The sequence below is a fragment of the Heteronotia binoei genome, chromosome 21 (genome assembly GCF_032191835.1).
Source record: "Heteronotia binoei isolate CCM8104 ecotype False Entrance Well chromosome 21, APGP_CSIRO_Hbin_v1, whole genome shotgun sequence".
In the NCBI taxonomy this organism is placed as follows: domain Eukaryota; kingdom Metazoa; phylum Chordata; class Lepidosauria; order Squamata; family Gekkonidae; genus Heteronotia; species Heteronotia binoei.
The window spans coordinates 143,472,899-143,489,873 of record NC_083243.1 but is presented as its reverse complement, the minus strand read 5'-3'; the positions used below and the strand labels follow the sequence as shown (position 1 = coordinate 143,489,873).

Below are 16,975 nucleotides of genomic sequence, written 5' to 3'. Positions count from 1 at the left end.
CACATGGATGTCATGTTGCCAATGTGATGTCACTTCTGGATATTTCCTGGCACTCCTTTTAGACATTCCCCCATTCTAGCTCCCTCTTTTTCTACTGGTTGGCAACCACACCCCCAAAGCTTGTGGGGGGGGGCAGATTTCAGAATTTTCTGCAAACCTTTTCTTAGGTTTATGGAAAGATCTGTCTTGTCTTAATATCCACAGATGTGGCTATGCCAAGGATTAAATACTGACGAGCAGAGACTGTAAAGATTCATGGGAGCCATCTCATTTCCCCCCGTATTTCATCATCCTTATATCCTCTTTCCCTTTCCCTGCTTCTTTCTCTCCTTTCCACCTGTCAGCCAGCCTACTTTTTATCTGTTCCCCATGTCCATCTATTTTTATTATTTATTATTTATTTACTTCATCTATACCCCATCTTTCTCCCATTAGGGACCCAAAGCATTCTTCTCTCCTCCTTTTCAGCCTTACAGCAACCTTGTAAATCAGTCAGGATAAAAGTGTGTGACTAACCCAAAGTCCCCCAGTGTGCTTCCACAACAGAGTAGGGATTTGGCCCTAAGTCTGTAGTGGTTGCTGCTGAATAATAGTAATTAGCTCAGCCTGTCCATGGTTTCTGTCAGGCCCAGACCAAAAGTATCCTCCCTCAAAGGCCAAAATGGCTCTGCCCCCTCCTCCTGGCTTTTACCAACAGAAATCAAAGCTTGAAGTCTGCCAATATTGTGTGGCTATCTAGCAACATGCACAATCATCACTGCAGAGGATATTCATTTTTTAATGTTGCAGGTGAGGCTGTCCAAATTTGGAATTAGTCTCCCAGGTTTTTTGCCCAGCTACAAATGCTCATATTGGAAAAAACAACGCAAAAAACAAACTGTAGTGGTAAGTCTATGTACTGTGCCACTGCAAAATATAGCACATTTTTCAATATGCACAAGCAGGTACATTTTTGGCTTTCCAAACAGCTAAAAGGAATTCCTGATGTTTTTAACAGTATACCTGCTTACTCAATTGTCTTAATCATAATTTCCTCCAGTTTTGTTTTGTTTTTTTTACTATAAGGGTATACCATACCATTCCAAACCTTTAATGGCATAACAGTTGCAAATAAAAATACACAGAATATAAAATTTAAACATTGGAGATAAAACCAAAATGAAACCGAGATTACAGATGCATTCATACATGGTCAGATTTAAATTTAAGGATGTCAACCAAAAATTTTGCCACAGCCTCGCTAACCTCCCACTCAGTATCATTCAATAAATAATAACAGGATGGCAGAATAGAAAAATCTGGGGAGAAAGAAAACTTGCAAAATAAATCTTTAAGAAGATTATGATAAATTGAACAATCAAGCAATATATGCTGAATTGAGTCGGGAATATTCGCTCCATAGGAACAGGGTCTGTCGCCTAAAGGGACTCGATGATATCTCCCTTGTAGAACTTTGGAGGGAAACGCATTTAGTCTAGCCAACATAAATGCCCTGTAATGACTTGGAATGGGTAAGTCTGATAGATAATGGGGCATTTTGCCACAGAAAGCATAAAGACCTAAGGAAGCTGGAGAGCAAGTATAAGGGTCTGTTGGGCATAGTTTCATTTCCTTCAACTCTAACAATCTCAGTTTAATACATCTGAAGATATATGACTCATGAGATGTAAAAAAAATCATCAACCTCTATCCCCAACTGGTTAAGTTTGAACATAAGAACTGCTGACCAGAATGAGATATATGGGTCTCTTTTCAGACAATCAAGAAGGCTGTTAGGATCTGTTCTAAAGTGAATTTTGAGCCAGAATTTAAACACTGCGATCCAGGCTTTTGTCACCACCAAAGACTGACCCACCTCAGAGCAGAGAGCAAAGTAGGACACACATTTTGGCATAGTTTGGCCAAGTAGGACACACATTTTTACTATAAGGGTAACCAAACATTTAGCCAAGTTGACAGTGTTTTTACGATGTGAAACCCAGCTTAATTTATGATTAAAAGTGATCCCCAAGTATTTAAAAAAATTTGTTTGCTCAATTGTCGAGTTGCCAATAAACCATCTCTGTGGGCGCCAGCAATTTGAAAAGACAACTACTTTAGATTTGGCATAATTGATAGTGAATTACAATTACAGTAGTCATAGAAGGCATTCAAATACCTTTGCAAGCCCACACTTGTGTAAGAGAGGATGGTAGTATCATCAGCATAAAGTAATAACGGGACCACTCGGCCTGCTTTAGGGGATGACTATTAACAGGGTTCAAAAATTGTGGCAGGTCAGTTAAAAATAAATTTAAAAGATGTGGGGCCAGCACGCAACCTTGTTTAACCCCCTTTAACACTGGGATTTTACTAGTCAGGTCACCACTAGAAGAAAATTTCACTTGGCAAAAGGTATTGGAATGAAGTTTCCTCAAGAGAAACAGAAAACGAGGGTCCATTCCCAGGTATCCTAGCTTAATCCATAATTGGGCTCTATCTACTGAATCAAATGCGCCCTTTAGGTCAATGAAGGCAGCATATAATTTTTTTGTCCCAGTATGCATATATTTTTCAGCAAGGAAGGCCAGAGTACAGCAATGGTCCATAGCAGATTTGCCTTTGGAGAAGCCAATCTGTTCAGGACCTATGATGTTATCTAGGCGCATCCAGTCAGTTAATCGGAATTCTAAATGTTTGGCATACAATTTGCCCACTATAGATAATAAATTAATGGGGCGGAAATTTTCTGGTAACTCCCCCCCCCTTTTTTTTGTAAATTGGGATAATTATAGAATCAAGCCAAGAGTCTGGGATGGAACCATGCAGATCAATGAAAGAGAACAATTTTGCAAGGGGCAAAAGCCACCATTCGGCAAACTTTGTGAATACCTCAGCGGGAAGGCCATCGGGGCCCAGTGCTTTACCCGCTTTTAAATCCTTCAATAAATCACTGATTTCCTCTACAGTTACTGGAGGCCAGACCGGCATATCAGTAACTATGGGGTTTACTAAGATGGAAGGGGATACACATGGAGCAGCAAAAATGTTAGAGAAGTAATCAACCCATGTTTGCGCAGAAATAGTTGGGTCAGTAACAGAATTTTTTTTTTTTGATTAACCGAAATGTGTGAATATTTATATTTCATGTACGTATATAAAAGTATATTTCATATAAAGATATAAAAGTCATATTTGGGTGCAGAGAGGCTGTTCACCCTTGAAAATGTAGTCCGTCCCACCAAATACCAGTTATACTCAGTGGCTTGGGAGCCACATGAGGCTCTTTGACACACTATCTGTGGCTCTTCCCAGTGTGGCACTTCTTTCTATATTCCAGAGAAGTGGACCAGGTTATTGCTTGATTCGCCTTGTGGCTGACAGATAGCCCCTACCTTATAAGAGCAATGGCTGGAGAGACTGAATTATGGGTAAGTGGCAGCCATAAGCCTTCCTGAGCTGTTCGCCCCATTCCAGCAGGGGAATTAACAACACAGCACACACAAAGCCTCTATGCTCTCATCCCAGCACCAGGGCAACTGCTAGCAGAAGAGCAAGCTGATTGCAGAGAAGAGAAAGTAAAATTGTCACAGCAGCCATCCAAGAAAAGAGAAACCTGGCCATGGTGGGATGGATGTTCTCCCCTTTCTCCACAGCTAGATGGTCTTCCTCCAAACACTTTGTCAATCTCACTCTCTCCCAACCTGATGCATCTCATGTCGATGAGAGAGTAGGAAGGCAAAGAGGGATGCCCTTTCCCTCACTGCAGATACATACGGGCTGGCTAAAGTTCAACAATGGTGAGGAAAGCCAGCCCTATGTGCAAAGGTACTCTGTAATTTAAAAAAATATTGATAGGTATATCTTCTATTATTGTATGTGTATGTGTTTGGTGAGGTGGTACTAAAGACACACACAGTAGTTATGGGGCTCTTCTGGTTGTTGGTAATTGCAAATATGGCTCTCTATGTGCTGCAGAGTATCACTGCTGAATAAAGTAGTATATGAAGTCCAAAAGTTATGATCATAACAAAAACAAGTTGAAGGAGTGTACTTTCCTCATGCCCTTGTTTGATCTCTGTAAACATCTGTGCACTTCCCTCAAGTCTAATTCGCATTCCAGTAGGCAATGACTTTACATGGGAATTTGAGTTGACAAGCATTTCAAAGGCCATGGGGAAGGGGGGAGATGTCATAGCAAATAATTAGATTTCATTTTATTAATTGTGCCCATTTTCCAACCACATTACTTAACATATTAAAATGCAGTTTGTGCCCTTAGTAAAAAAATTCCATAGCCTATTTTGATATAGATATGATTAGCTGAAGGTAAATTAATAATGGTTCATTTCAGTTTGTGTTGTTTTTAAAATTTCCTGAACCAATTCATGGTTTATTTGGTTCAGGAAGGAGTAGAATGGCCCCCAAATGGGCTAAAGATACCAAACTTGCAGCAAACTCTTCAGAGGACTCTCCTCTACCTGCTCACCAAGTTTAGTGATAGCTGGATATAGGGGGGCCCACTTACAGCCCCCCAAAGCAGGTGTTTCTAGTGCTTTGCTAGTTTGGGAGGCAGAACAGCCCCCCAGTGAGTTAGAGATGCCACAGTGGCACCAAACTCTTCAGCGGGCTCTCCTCTACCTGCTCACCAAGTTTAGTGATAGCTGGATATAGGGGGGCCCACTTACAGCCCCCCAAAGCAGGTGTTTCTAGTGCTTTGCTAGTTTGGGAGGCAGAACAGCCCCCCAGTGAGTTAGAGATGCCACAGTGGCACCAAACTCTTCAGCGGGCTCTCCTCTACCTGCCAGGCTGACTGGGAAAATGAACCAAAAATGATACAAATGAACCACGTAGGAAAATAGCCAGTTTGGGCAAGACACGATAAAATGAACCATAAATCTTCCCTTTTTGAGGACGAACTGTGATTTGTGGTTCATTTGCTGCCCATGCCTAATAGTGACCAAAAAATGGCAGAACTGTAGATCTATATCAGACGTTTTCAAATCCAATGGAAAACTCTCTTGTCATCTATGCCTAATTAACAGTTAAACAGGGCTGCACTTAGCTGTAATCACTGTTTATTGAGTGGCCTCCTGTGCAGACACACATGGGACTACATGATTTTAGGCCAGCCTTGAAGAAGAACTTCCAAGATTTCTAAAGAAGTTTCTGATTCTGAAGTGCTCCCTCTCTGTCTACAGAGATCCCTTTTCCTGCCCAGAGGATCACATGACAGAGGCTGGGCAAGCACCCCTTCAGTTCTCTTCTTGCTCCATGAGGAGAGGACAAGCTTCTACAAGCTGCTTCATGGGGCCTCAAAACAGTAGTCCACTGAGGATTTCCATGAAGAGAGTGATAGGATTTGACCTACAGAATCAGTAGGATGGCTCTTTTTAATAATAATGGTAATAATAGTTGGATTTTTGACCGCCCTTCCTGGAAACCAGGCTCAGGGTGGTTTAAAGTGATATAAAAACCAGCAAAAGAACAATTAAAACCAAGATAACAGACAGTAAAACATTAGATTCTAGAAAAACAAAATGGCATCCAAGTTCAGAATGGTGTGTCACTATCTCATGGGAAGTGAAGACAGTGGAAGTGGGAGGGCCAAGATGGAACCATTGCTGTCTTCAACGAAACGCCTGGCAGAACATCTCTGCCTTACAAGGCCTGCGGAATGAATGCTGCCCTCAATCAAATGCCTGGCGGAACATCTCTGCCTTACAAGTCCTGTGAAACCATAATAAGTCCCACAGGGCCCGGACTTGGCAGAGTTCTCCATGTTGGGGCCAGGACAAAGAAAGCCCTGGCCATAGCTGAGGACACCTGGATATCTCTCAGGCCGGGGATGCTGATCAACAGAGCACAAGGCTCTCCTGGAGGTATACCAGAAGAGACAGTCCTGGAGCTATGAAGGTCCCTGACCATTAAGGACCTTAAAGGTCAAAACCAGCACCTTGAACCAGATCTGGTACTCCACTGGAAGCCAATGCAGCTCCTGCAGCACAGGAGAGATGTGAGCTGCGCACAGGGTCCCTGCAAGGACCCGGGCTGCTTCATTCTGCACCAGCTGGAGTTTCTGGGTCAGCCTCAAGAGTAGGCCCACATAGAGTGAGTTATAGTAATCCAGAGAGTTATAGTAATCCAGCTTGGAGGTGACTGTTGCATGGATTACAGTGGATAAATCAGAGTGAGACAAGTACAGGGCCAGCTGCCTGACTTGGCAAAGTTGTAAAACTCCAGCCTAGCAATACTGGTGACTTGAGCGTTCATTGTCACGGAGGCATCTGGATGGTAGGTGCCAGGCTCTGGATGGTAGGTGCCAATTTTAGTGGCACACCACTGAGAGTCAAGAGCTGCCACCCCACACCAGCATCTCCATGACCCAGTCACAGAGCCTCTGTCTTAGAAGGCTTTAGTCTCAATTGGCTCTGCTTTAGCCATCCCACTACAGTCTCCAATCCCTCAGCCAGGTTGACAGAGGCAGTATCTGGACAGCCACCCAACACAGATAAAGCTGGGAGGCACTGGCATATTGATGGCAACCCAGACTGAAACTCCATACCAGCAAGCCGAGGGGGAATATATAGATGTTAAATAACATCAGGGAGAGGATGATTCCCTGAGGCACACTACATATCAAAGGGTGCCTAGAGGACATCCTCTCACCCATCACCACCCTCTGGAGAAACAAGGAGAGCCACTTCAGGACAGTCCTGCAAACTCCTACATCACCGAGACAGTGGGCCAAAAGACTGTGGTTGACCATGTCGAATGCCACTTTGAGGTCTAATAACAACAGCAGTGCCAACCTGCCTCGATCCAGCTGCCTACGAGAGTGAGGAAACACTGAAGCTGCTTGGCAACAACTCAATCAATTACCTTATCCAGAAACAATAAGTTTGAAACTGAGCAGTAATTGGAAGGATCCAATGGATCCAAAGTTGGCTTTTTCAAGAGTGGAATACCACTGTCTCTTTCAGAGCCCCTGGGAAATCCCTAGTTCTAGGGACAAATTGATAATATCCACCAGAGGACCCCGTATCTTCTCCCTGCCCGTTTTCACTAGCCAGAAGGGACACGAATCCATGTAGTATGTGGTCAGCCAAACAGCATCCAGGATCCTATTGACAGCCTGGGAAAGCCGACTGAAAGAATCAAAAAGTGAACTCAAAGATGGTCAAGGGGCCTCCAGTTCACTTACTGTATCAAAGTTGCCAGGAGATCATGATGGCGCAACAAGATTTTATTAATAAATGCAGGGAGTGTGGAGCAAAAATGGCCCAAAATGACAGCCATGGCTTCTGTCTCCTATGCTGGGGAGAGGACCGCTGTACAACCATCTGCCCATCCTGCCAGCGCCTTACCCTTAAAACCCATAATGTCTTCAAGCAGTGCTATGGGGAAAACCGTGGGTGCCCCACACCCCCACGGAGAGAAACAGGGTCAGATGGGGAAAGGGGTGAGGGCCCACTCAGTGGCTTCAGCACCAATACACTCTGCATTGGAACCATAGTCACAAACCATCATTACAAGATCGGCATCAGAGCCACCCAAGAAAAGAACTAAAAAAAGGGTTAAACACTCCTGACACAGCCTTACTGGGTTGTCATAATTTCAATGCCATTTGAGCTCACCTCAGAACCAACAGTTCCCATTTTCAATTCAGACTACAGTGCCCACAACAAATCTGATGACTCAGCAGGCATTGCTGAACTCCACTCGCCCTATTGGCTGCAGCTCTGAGCAGGAGACTGCTCAGCAGCATCAGGACAATTGTGTGTTAACAAAGCAGTGTCACAACAGATGAGTGGCAACTCTTTAGCAAGCTGACAAGCCGAACATACTCCTGAGACATTTTTCCACTTTTAAAATGCTACCAACAAAACAACAGCATAAATTTTGGAATATTCTAGCATAAGTTTTTCTGAGTCAGAGCACACTTCATCAGATGCATCAATTAAGCAGATACATATATATTAAAACTGGCAAACAGAAAGGCAAGAGGGGGGAGGGATGTTAAGAGAAGCCAGTTTAAAGTAGATCCAGTCAAAAGAGTAAACAGTCCATTCAGAATGTGTGAGAACTACTCCTAGCTGACGAAAGTAGTATTACCACAAAAAAGCACCCCCTAATTTAAAAAAACTTGTTGGTTCATAAGATACCACTCTTTGGGGTCCCAAAGAGTTGGACTCGACTGTGCGGCTGAACAACAAGAAGATACCACTAAATGTCTGTTTTATTTTGGTGCTACAAACGCAGCTACCCATCTGGAAAAATCTGCATCAATAGCATTACTTTAGATTTCATTTTCAAGCATAAGGCTAGAAAATGAGATGGCAATCAAGGCCGCAAAGAAAACATACTTTGCGGCTAAGATTGCATCAGCAAATTCGCGCCCAGCCCAATTATTTAGAATAATTCGGAACCTCACCACACTGCCTCAGGGCAACTCAAAAGCTAAGGAATTGGAGATAGGCTGTGAGGCCTTTGCGAAATTTTTTGCTGATAAGGTCCAATCGCTCCGCCATGACTGCCCTGCCAATTTGGATGCAGTGAGCGAACTCGAAGCCCAATGCGTGTCTTCTGATTTAACCCTGGATTGCTTCGACCCGCTCAGCTTGGAGGAGGTCGACAGAATTCTTGGCACTGCACGATCCACAACTTGTGATTTGGACCCATGCCCCTCCTGGCTAATCAAGGCCTGCCAGGAGGAACTAAGATATCCTATACGGGATATTATAAATCGATCCCTTTCAGAGGGTGCTTTCCCAACACCCCTGAAAGAGGCATTGGTCCGCCCTCTCTTGAAAAAACCGTCATCAGATCCGGCCAAATTGGCACACTACCGACCGGTCTCAAATTTGCCCTTTTTGGGCAAAATTATTGAGAGGCTGTGGCGTTGCAGTTACGGGATTTTTTGGAGGATGCCTCCGTCTTAGACCCATGCCAGTCCAGCTTTCGCCCAGGCCATGGGACGGAAACAGTCCTGGTCGCCCTCATGGATGACCTCCGACGACAACTGGATCGAGGCGGTTCGGCAGTACTGCTGCTGCTAGACCTATCGGCTGCGTTCGATATGGTCGACCATCGGCTGCTGACCCGCCGCCTCGCCGATGCAGGAATTCGGGGGCTAGCCTTACAGTGGCTCTCCTCCTTTCTTGAAGGTCGGGGACAAAGGGTGGCAATTGGGGGGGGCTGTCCCAGAGGCACCCACTTCACTGTGGCGTGCCCCAGGGAGCAGTTCTCTCCCCGATGTTGTTTAACATCTTTATGCGCCCCCTTGCCCAGATCGTACGGAAGTATGGGCTGGGTTGTCATGAATATGCAGATGACACCCAGCTCTATCTATTGATGGATGGTCGGGCTGGTGATGTCCCTATAAATTTGGACCAGGCATTACAAGCCGTGGCTGACTGGCTCAGGCTGAGCGGGCTGAAGTTGAATCCGGCGAAGACTGAGGTCCTTTGCGTGGGCCGCGGCGGACTGGGAGGGGAGATTACTTTACCGGCTTTTGACGGTGCGCCACTGATACCAGTGTGCAAAGTCAAGAGCCTGGGAGTGCTACTGGAATCCTCTTTATCAATGGAGGCCCAGATAGCTGCCACTGCTAGATCCGCCTTCTTTCATCTCAAGAGGGCGAGGCAGTTGGCTCCCTTCTTGGAGCGCAGCGACCTAGCAACTGTGATCCACGCAACGGTCACTTCGAGATTAGACTACTGCAATGCCCTCTACATGGGGCTGCCCTTATACCGAACACGGAGACTTCAGGTAGTCCAGAACGCGGCGGCCAGGCTGCTAGAGGGACTACCACGGTGGGAACATGTACGGCCTGGACTGCGGGATCTGCATTGGCTGCCGGTTGTGTACCGTGTTCGCTATAAAGTGCTGGTTATCACCTTTAAAGCCCTATATGGCCGAGGACCTGCCTACCTAAGGGACCGCCTCTCCCCATATGTTCCCCAGAGAGCACTGAGATCTAGCTCTCAGAACCTTCTAACAGTCCCTGGGCCAAGAGAAGCTAGGTTGAAGGCTACTAGGGAGCAAGCCTTCTCAGTAATGGCCCCGCGTTGGTGGAACCACCTTCCAGAGATGATACGAGCCCTGCGGGACCTGAATCAATTCCGCAGGGCTTGCAAAACATTTCTTTTCCAGCTTGCTTTTGAAACAGAGCCTGATTAATTTGACGTGCGGCCACCTAGCCATCTTGTGGATATTATGACTTACAGTATTTTAGCACCCATTTTATATATTTTATCTATTTTAAATAATTTATTATGTAATTGATTGTATTTGAGACTGTTTGCATTGTTTTATTTATTCATGGAATTCCATGTCTGTGAGCCGCCCTGAGCCCGCCTTTGGCGGGGGAGGGCGGGATATAAAAATAAAATTATATTATTATTATTATTATTATTATTATTAAAAATATTAGTGTTATCCCATAGCGGTACAACATGTAGACATGTATTTAATTGGATTGTGGCATTGTGATGCTTGCTAAGAAATAAAGGTCAGTTCTCTATGCATTATGAGACCGTATGTGGGATAATGGAATTCAAACTAGACAGTGCATATCTATTCTTCCATGAAACGTTCTCTCTCAAATAGTTTAAATTACTTGGCTTCTGGAGAAAAAACAAAGCAGTTATGGAATTTTTTTTTAAGTAATGAAATTACTATCTGAAGATGTGTTTGCTTCCATTTGGGTTTACCACCTAATAAAATTAATCAAACTTCTACTAGTCTGTTTCACATAATGTAGATGCCAACATTATCAAGATCTCAGAACTGATAATAGTCCCACCTCTAAATAAGAAACCAACCTTCCAAAACATATAAAGAGGCATTTAAAGTTTGGGTTTTCAGAGCTTATTCAAGCCCTGTTATTTACAGACATAATTTGAAAATAATTAAGGATCTACAAGGAAACACTAATTCCAAAGCTGCCAAGAGCACCATTTTTGTGGTGATTTAACTATATGCATGGCAAATAGCCCTATATTATTCAAGAATGTGAACAAGTGCTTAAGTATTTTCATGTCTCAGGTCACAGAAATGAATATGCAAATTTTGAGTTCTAACCACTCAATCTTAAAGACGTTAATTCTGATCCACTTAGTTCAAAAGAAACTTTCGTAAGCATGCACAATAATTGCAGGATTTCTACACACTGGATTATATTTCTACTTTAAATGGAGAAAAAAATTTATTTACATAAGACAAACAAGACAAAGATGATTTTGTTAGGCACAACCATGATAATTTAATAAACAACATTCAGTAAAAGGTAAGGACTCACACCAAAAAATATCTCTTCAAAAACAGCTTCTAGGTATCAGTCAATATTATATACCCTTAAAGTATTGCAATATTTTCAAAAAACACATTATTCTGCTTTTGGTAGAATTTCTCTTCATTCTCTATCCCACAATGTTATAATTTTTTGGGCCATTAAGTCACAGCCAACTTAGAGTGACCCTAGGGGATTTAAGGTAAGATAAAATTATGAAATTATAGCATTTTGTATATTTCTTTTGTGCTTTATCTTTCATGCTTTCTTAAATTGTATGCTTATGAGCAGGGCCTAGCTCCCTTTTAAAAAAGTTTATATAATAGCCAGATTTGAGCATGTGACAAATGTCATTACAATGTGGTACACAGCACCATTGTAACCAAGCATTAAATTGCTTTAAAGTTCTAGCATGAGGGGGGGGGAGCCATTGATACTATCGGATGCACACTGATATCATAGGATGAGACTTATGGACAATGTAGAAAACTTTTTAAATGGCTTTACATAGAATGCCACCTTACGCCAACATTTGTGCTCAGTATTTTGAACTTCAACAAAAGCACTTCCAGGAAAACAAAACAATATTTTAAATTATATATTTAAAAAGAAATAAGTCCAAAACATTCCCCAGTGCCCATAATTACAGAAGCGTTTTAGATTAGAATTCTAGATAGAAATTAGCTTTAAACCACTTATTTATAATCCTCAATGAAGAATGGTGTCCATTGTGTAGCTCTGAAATGTTCTATATTTCCCGTTATGCAAATGATTATAACATTCTCTCAAGAGAACAGGAATATAAATACCAAATGAGAGTGTGTGTTTGTATTTACATGCACAATATGTCCACATTTGTAGCATCCACTGCTGAGGAAGAACCCACCCCTCCCCCCTGCATAATCGAATTTAGTCTTCGGATGCGATAGGAATATATTAACTTAATGGGAAAGGGGAAGCCCCTACTAGTGTTTTCATGTTCTCTGCCAAACAGCATAAAACGCCACACAGCAAAGAACTCCGAAGCCAATTTGTTCATCGTCACCACAGGCAAACGGGGTAGAGACACCACAGAATTTCAGGACAGGAAACAATCTTCTACCCCTGGGAGAATTAACCTCTCTGCCCCCCCCCCCCGCCATTCCTGACTGCCAGTTGTTCACTCAAACCATTTCCCCTACCAGTTGCTATGAGTAAAATTCCACATAAGCGCTCCTGCCAATTTACTGAATCTCGTGAGAGGAAATGACCGCTCTCCCCTTGTTGTACCTCCACCCACCGTTCAACTACCCTCTTCCGTCCATGAGCTCATCCCCCCCCCCCACCTTCTCCTCCCCACCATGTGGAGAGGGGAGCCATATCCCCCTCCCTACACACACCAACCACATTACAAACACAGCCATACCTACCTGTCTTCTCATGGTCATCGCCCACCACAATGAAATAATCAGCCAGCCTGGCCATGGCTGAGAACAGCCTGCTACGGTCTCCACCCGCCTTGCCGCTGTCTGCGCTCCTGAGGAGCTCAGCATCCTCCCCTCCGCTTCAGCTGCCCCGCAAGAACCAGCAGCAGCACCTCAGCCATGTTGGACACACAAGGCTCGTTCTGCGCCTGCGCCTCGGTCCCTGCACCCCACCCTGAATGCCACTAGAGTGTGACCTCGCTGGCGGTGGGCGGGTGTTGCAGGGTTTACAAACACGATGCGCCTCGCCGTTCTCGGAGGTGAGGCAGGCAGGTTTTGTCACTAGCGTGTCTTCAGCGAGGGCTTAAAAGTCTGTATAAATGGGTCTGCCTGCGTTCTCTTTCTTTTGTTATAATAGCTTAGCGTTTGAGATAGGACGTATGTTTTATACGCAGCGCAGATACGTTTTGTGCATCGCCTATAGACCGCAAAACCGAACGCGATCTCAAAACGTAAAGCTCAGCCTTTTCAATCTGGCGCTTCCTTCCTGTTTTAGAAATTCGAGTGGAAGAGCGAGCCACTGGAACCGCAAGCCGTGTTCCCACAGCTTCGGGTTACTAGGTGTTAAAACAACAGAAGTTCACCACGTTTGTTTCAGTGGAACTTGCTGTCGAGTAAACTATTTAGAATCGTTCTGTAAACTGTACAGCTAAAAATGCCTAAGATATTTTACGCGGTCAGTTTAAATAATTTCGGGACCTCTTTCCAGCTGTTCATGTGCATGCCCTTTTTAAAAGAGGGAGTCGAGGTTTAAGTAACCCTCGGACATTTTAGCATCTTCTAGCTGTTTAAAGTTGTACGGAAAAGCGTCATTTATGCCAATTTCCTTAACCCTTCTCTCACTCCACCTCCTTCCACCCTACTGTATAATGCAACTGACAAGACTGAGGAAGAGGAAGCCTTCAGTTTCATGGAGGCTTTATCTTGCTACTTAGTAAGTGGTCTGTTGACTCTATTTGTGATTACTTAGAAATAAGCCCTACTGAGTTCACGGGGTCATACCCATACCGGCAAGTCCTCATGTGATTGCAGTTTAATGGATCAGTTGCTTCACTTCTAGACAAAGTTAATATTATAGTGCAATCCTAAACATGTTTACTCATGCTTGCAGTCTAGAAGAGTGATTTTAAGATTGCACTTAGTGACTTCTAGAGAAAGCTGCCTTCAAATGCTTATGCTTGCAAGATATGAGGAAAGCATTTATTCAGGGGCTAAGAACTTTCACTACCATCAGTGCAAGCTCACATTGCACCTAGATTTTTGTTCCTAATGTACAAGAAGAGTATATTGTGACAGTGGCTCAGCAAGATTTGTCTCATAAAATTTTCACAGGTGACACACACAGGCTATGACAATTCGGTTGCCACAGAAATCCGGTTCAATATGACAGGTATTCCAGAAGGCTGGTAGAATGTTAGAATGTTTGCAAGATCACCAGAATGATCTGCTCTAGCATATGCAAAAACTCCATCTCAGCACTGCAGTTCTGGGGGCTGTTGGTACAGTTGTGGAGATTTGCCACCCAATTCATTAGTCACTTTATATACATTGTGGCAGCTGCACAGAACACTTACAAGTGGTTTTCAGTGGTGTAAAAATATAATCAAGTGGGCTATAGAGAACCCACTATTAGTTCTCTCAGATGTGGCATTTTTTTCATTTCAGAATATCATTGTCATCAGATATAAGATAGGAAATAGCATTCTTTTTGTTGATAAGAACTATTTAAATCCCTGCCAATTCAGGTCAGACAATGCCATAATCATAACTTTGAATCTTGCTGGCCCATAGATCATGACTAGTGTTCCCTCTAAGCTGAGTTAGCATGAGCTAGCTCACAGATTTTTAACCTCCTGCTCATACATCTTTGTCTTAGCTCAGGACACTAATTTATGCAGTAGCTCTCAAAGTAGAAGCTCTCAGGGCTCTGCAGCTTAGAGGGAACATTGATCACAACATAGTTTTAACCTGGCTCAGTTACTATTTTTATATTTTCCAGAAAGTGTGACAAGTCTCAATCTTGAGGTGTCAGATGTGATCAGTTTTTAATGGCTTCAACCTGTATGTGAAAATAGTTGTGAATTAGTGCTGTGTAATTTGTAACTGACCACAGAAAGAAATGGAACAAAGTTTGAGTCCAGTGGCACCTTTAAAACCAACAAAGTTTAATTTTGTGTATAAACTTTCATATGCATGCACGCTTCTTCAGATACTTCAAATACTCTAGATGAAAATGTTTTTGGAATAAATACATTGGGTATGAGTGCCAGTTATTCTAGGATAAGCATGATATAAGAGGCACTATTCAACACCTTCTGGACATGGGGTATATAGTATGGGTTGTCTTAGAATGAGACTGTGGCTTGGATCCCACGTGGAATTTTGACATTTGAGATTCAGAAAGGGTGCTGTTCTTGCCAGTATATAGCAGCCCAAAATGCCTTCAGAAATGCTGCTTCTGGTGGGCAACTTGTCCTGGACAGGTGGCCCCCAGGAACAGCAAGGCAGGTTCAGAGATCTCTCACAGGAGGAGCAAATTAGTGAAAATTGTCTCATTCTAGGTAGGATTCCAGCCTGTATCTCTCCCAAACCTTATGTTGTTGTCACACTGAAGCTACTTCTGCATCAGGTTTCAATGCACTCAGTCATTTCTGTGAATGGATGCTTTCTCATCCATCACTTCCATATAGCCAGTGATCTTGCATATAGCTGGTCTCTAGTCTTTCAACTCCTCTGTGTGAGCAAACAGGAGCCTGAGATGCAGTACACTATTTGTGTGTAATTGTCTCACTGGAGGGCTTTTTTTTTTAGGAATACCTGAATGAACAATGTAAGGCCAGGATAGGAAAGAGAGAGGAAGAATATGTTCTTTGATGTTATCCACTGCATGCTCTTCTCTGAATCATGTTCTAAGTCAATTTGTCCACCATTTAAAATGCAGTCATATTAAATCATTGCTATTCTCCTGAAACAGAAGACCAAGTTTTGATCAGAATTAATTCCAAAATAAAAGAACTGTTCAATGGTAGTCATGATTTTAGTAAAAGTCAATGGAATGTCTGTGAAGACTAGACCATCAAGGCCGGATCTACCTCTGGGGGGTGCTGAACTGTGAGCCCACAGAAGGTGGGGGCAGCAAGGTTCCAAGGACAGAGCAAACACCATGCCGCCCCCTGCCCCTTTCTCCTTCCTGAGTCTGTGCGCAGACCCGGGAAGGAGAAAAGCGGTGGGGGGGAGGTGTGACAATGTTTGTTCCATCCTCAGAGCTTGCCTTCTCAGGCTCCAAGGACAGAGCAAACACCCCCATGCCACCCCCACCCCTTTCTCCTTCCCTGGTCTGTGCACAGGGTGGGAGTGTGCTTTGCCTGCAGGGATGCGGGGGCACCTTGCCTGGGGGGGGGGGCACACCCCCACATCATTTTTGTTTGGGGGCACAATTTTTTAGTGTGGGGGTGCCATTTTGCCCCCACTCAAAAAATAAGTAGATCCAGTTCTGTAGATCATTGTCGCCAAGGGAAGGTTCTGGTTTTAGTCGTTTTTACATTGCTGTCTATGATTATGAAGACAAAACAATGTGTCACCCTCTCCATCAATGTTATTGTACTGTGAATTTTCACAGGCAAAAATCTCTTATCCTGTAGCATACAACTGGACCTTCAATTAGAATATTACTTTCAAAAGTTCATCCAACAATTTTTATAAACCAGAAGTCTCAACTGTACCACAGCAGTTCCATCTTTACGCAATTATGTAACAATGCTACTACTCTTTTGGATTTAATGAAAACAAACAGCATTGTCATAGGTGCCACAGAAATAGCAGTGGAAATTGCAATGCATGTCTGTGATGGCACAAATAATCACTGAGCAAGGCTGTTAATGATACCACAATTTTAGAGGTCATTCATTCATAGGGTTGCCTTAAACCAGAAGCCATGACAGCATATAACACACAAATGCATAGTTACATTTTTGCACCTTTTGATTCCCTCGCCCAGCTTACTTTTAAATCAGATGCAGTCTCATGTGCTTAGAAAGACAATGCGGATGTTTCATTTACAGTAACTGACCCAATGCTCTTATATCGACAAACTACTAAATAGATTAATGATACTTAAAACACCACTGTGGTGTAGTGGTTAGACTAGGATCTGGGAGAGGCAGATTCAAGCTCCCACTACCATGGGGATTTGCTGGCTGTCTTTGGCCACTCACACACTTTCAACCTGACCTATCTCTCA

The 16,975-nt window shown here is 43.5% G+C and overlaps 1 protein-coding gene across 1 annotated transcript in view; it reads right to left on the bottom strand.

Annotated features, from left to right (window-relative positions):
* The window catches only part of SBF2 (SET binding factor 2), a 540,115-nt gene extending 527,223 nt beyond the window's left edge, over window positions 1-12,892 (bottom strand). The window contains exon 1 of the mRNA XM_060263154.1: window positions 12,682-12,892. Coding sequence (XP_060119137.1) covers window positions 12,682-12,736 — 55 coding nt within the window. The 5' untranslated portion in view covers window positions 12,737-12,892. The remainder of the gene's footprint in view (window positions 1-12,681) is intronic.
* Window positions 12,893-16,975: the final 4,083 nt, after the last annotated feature.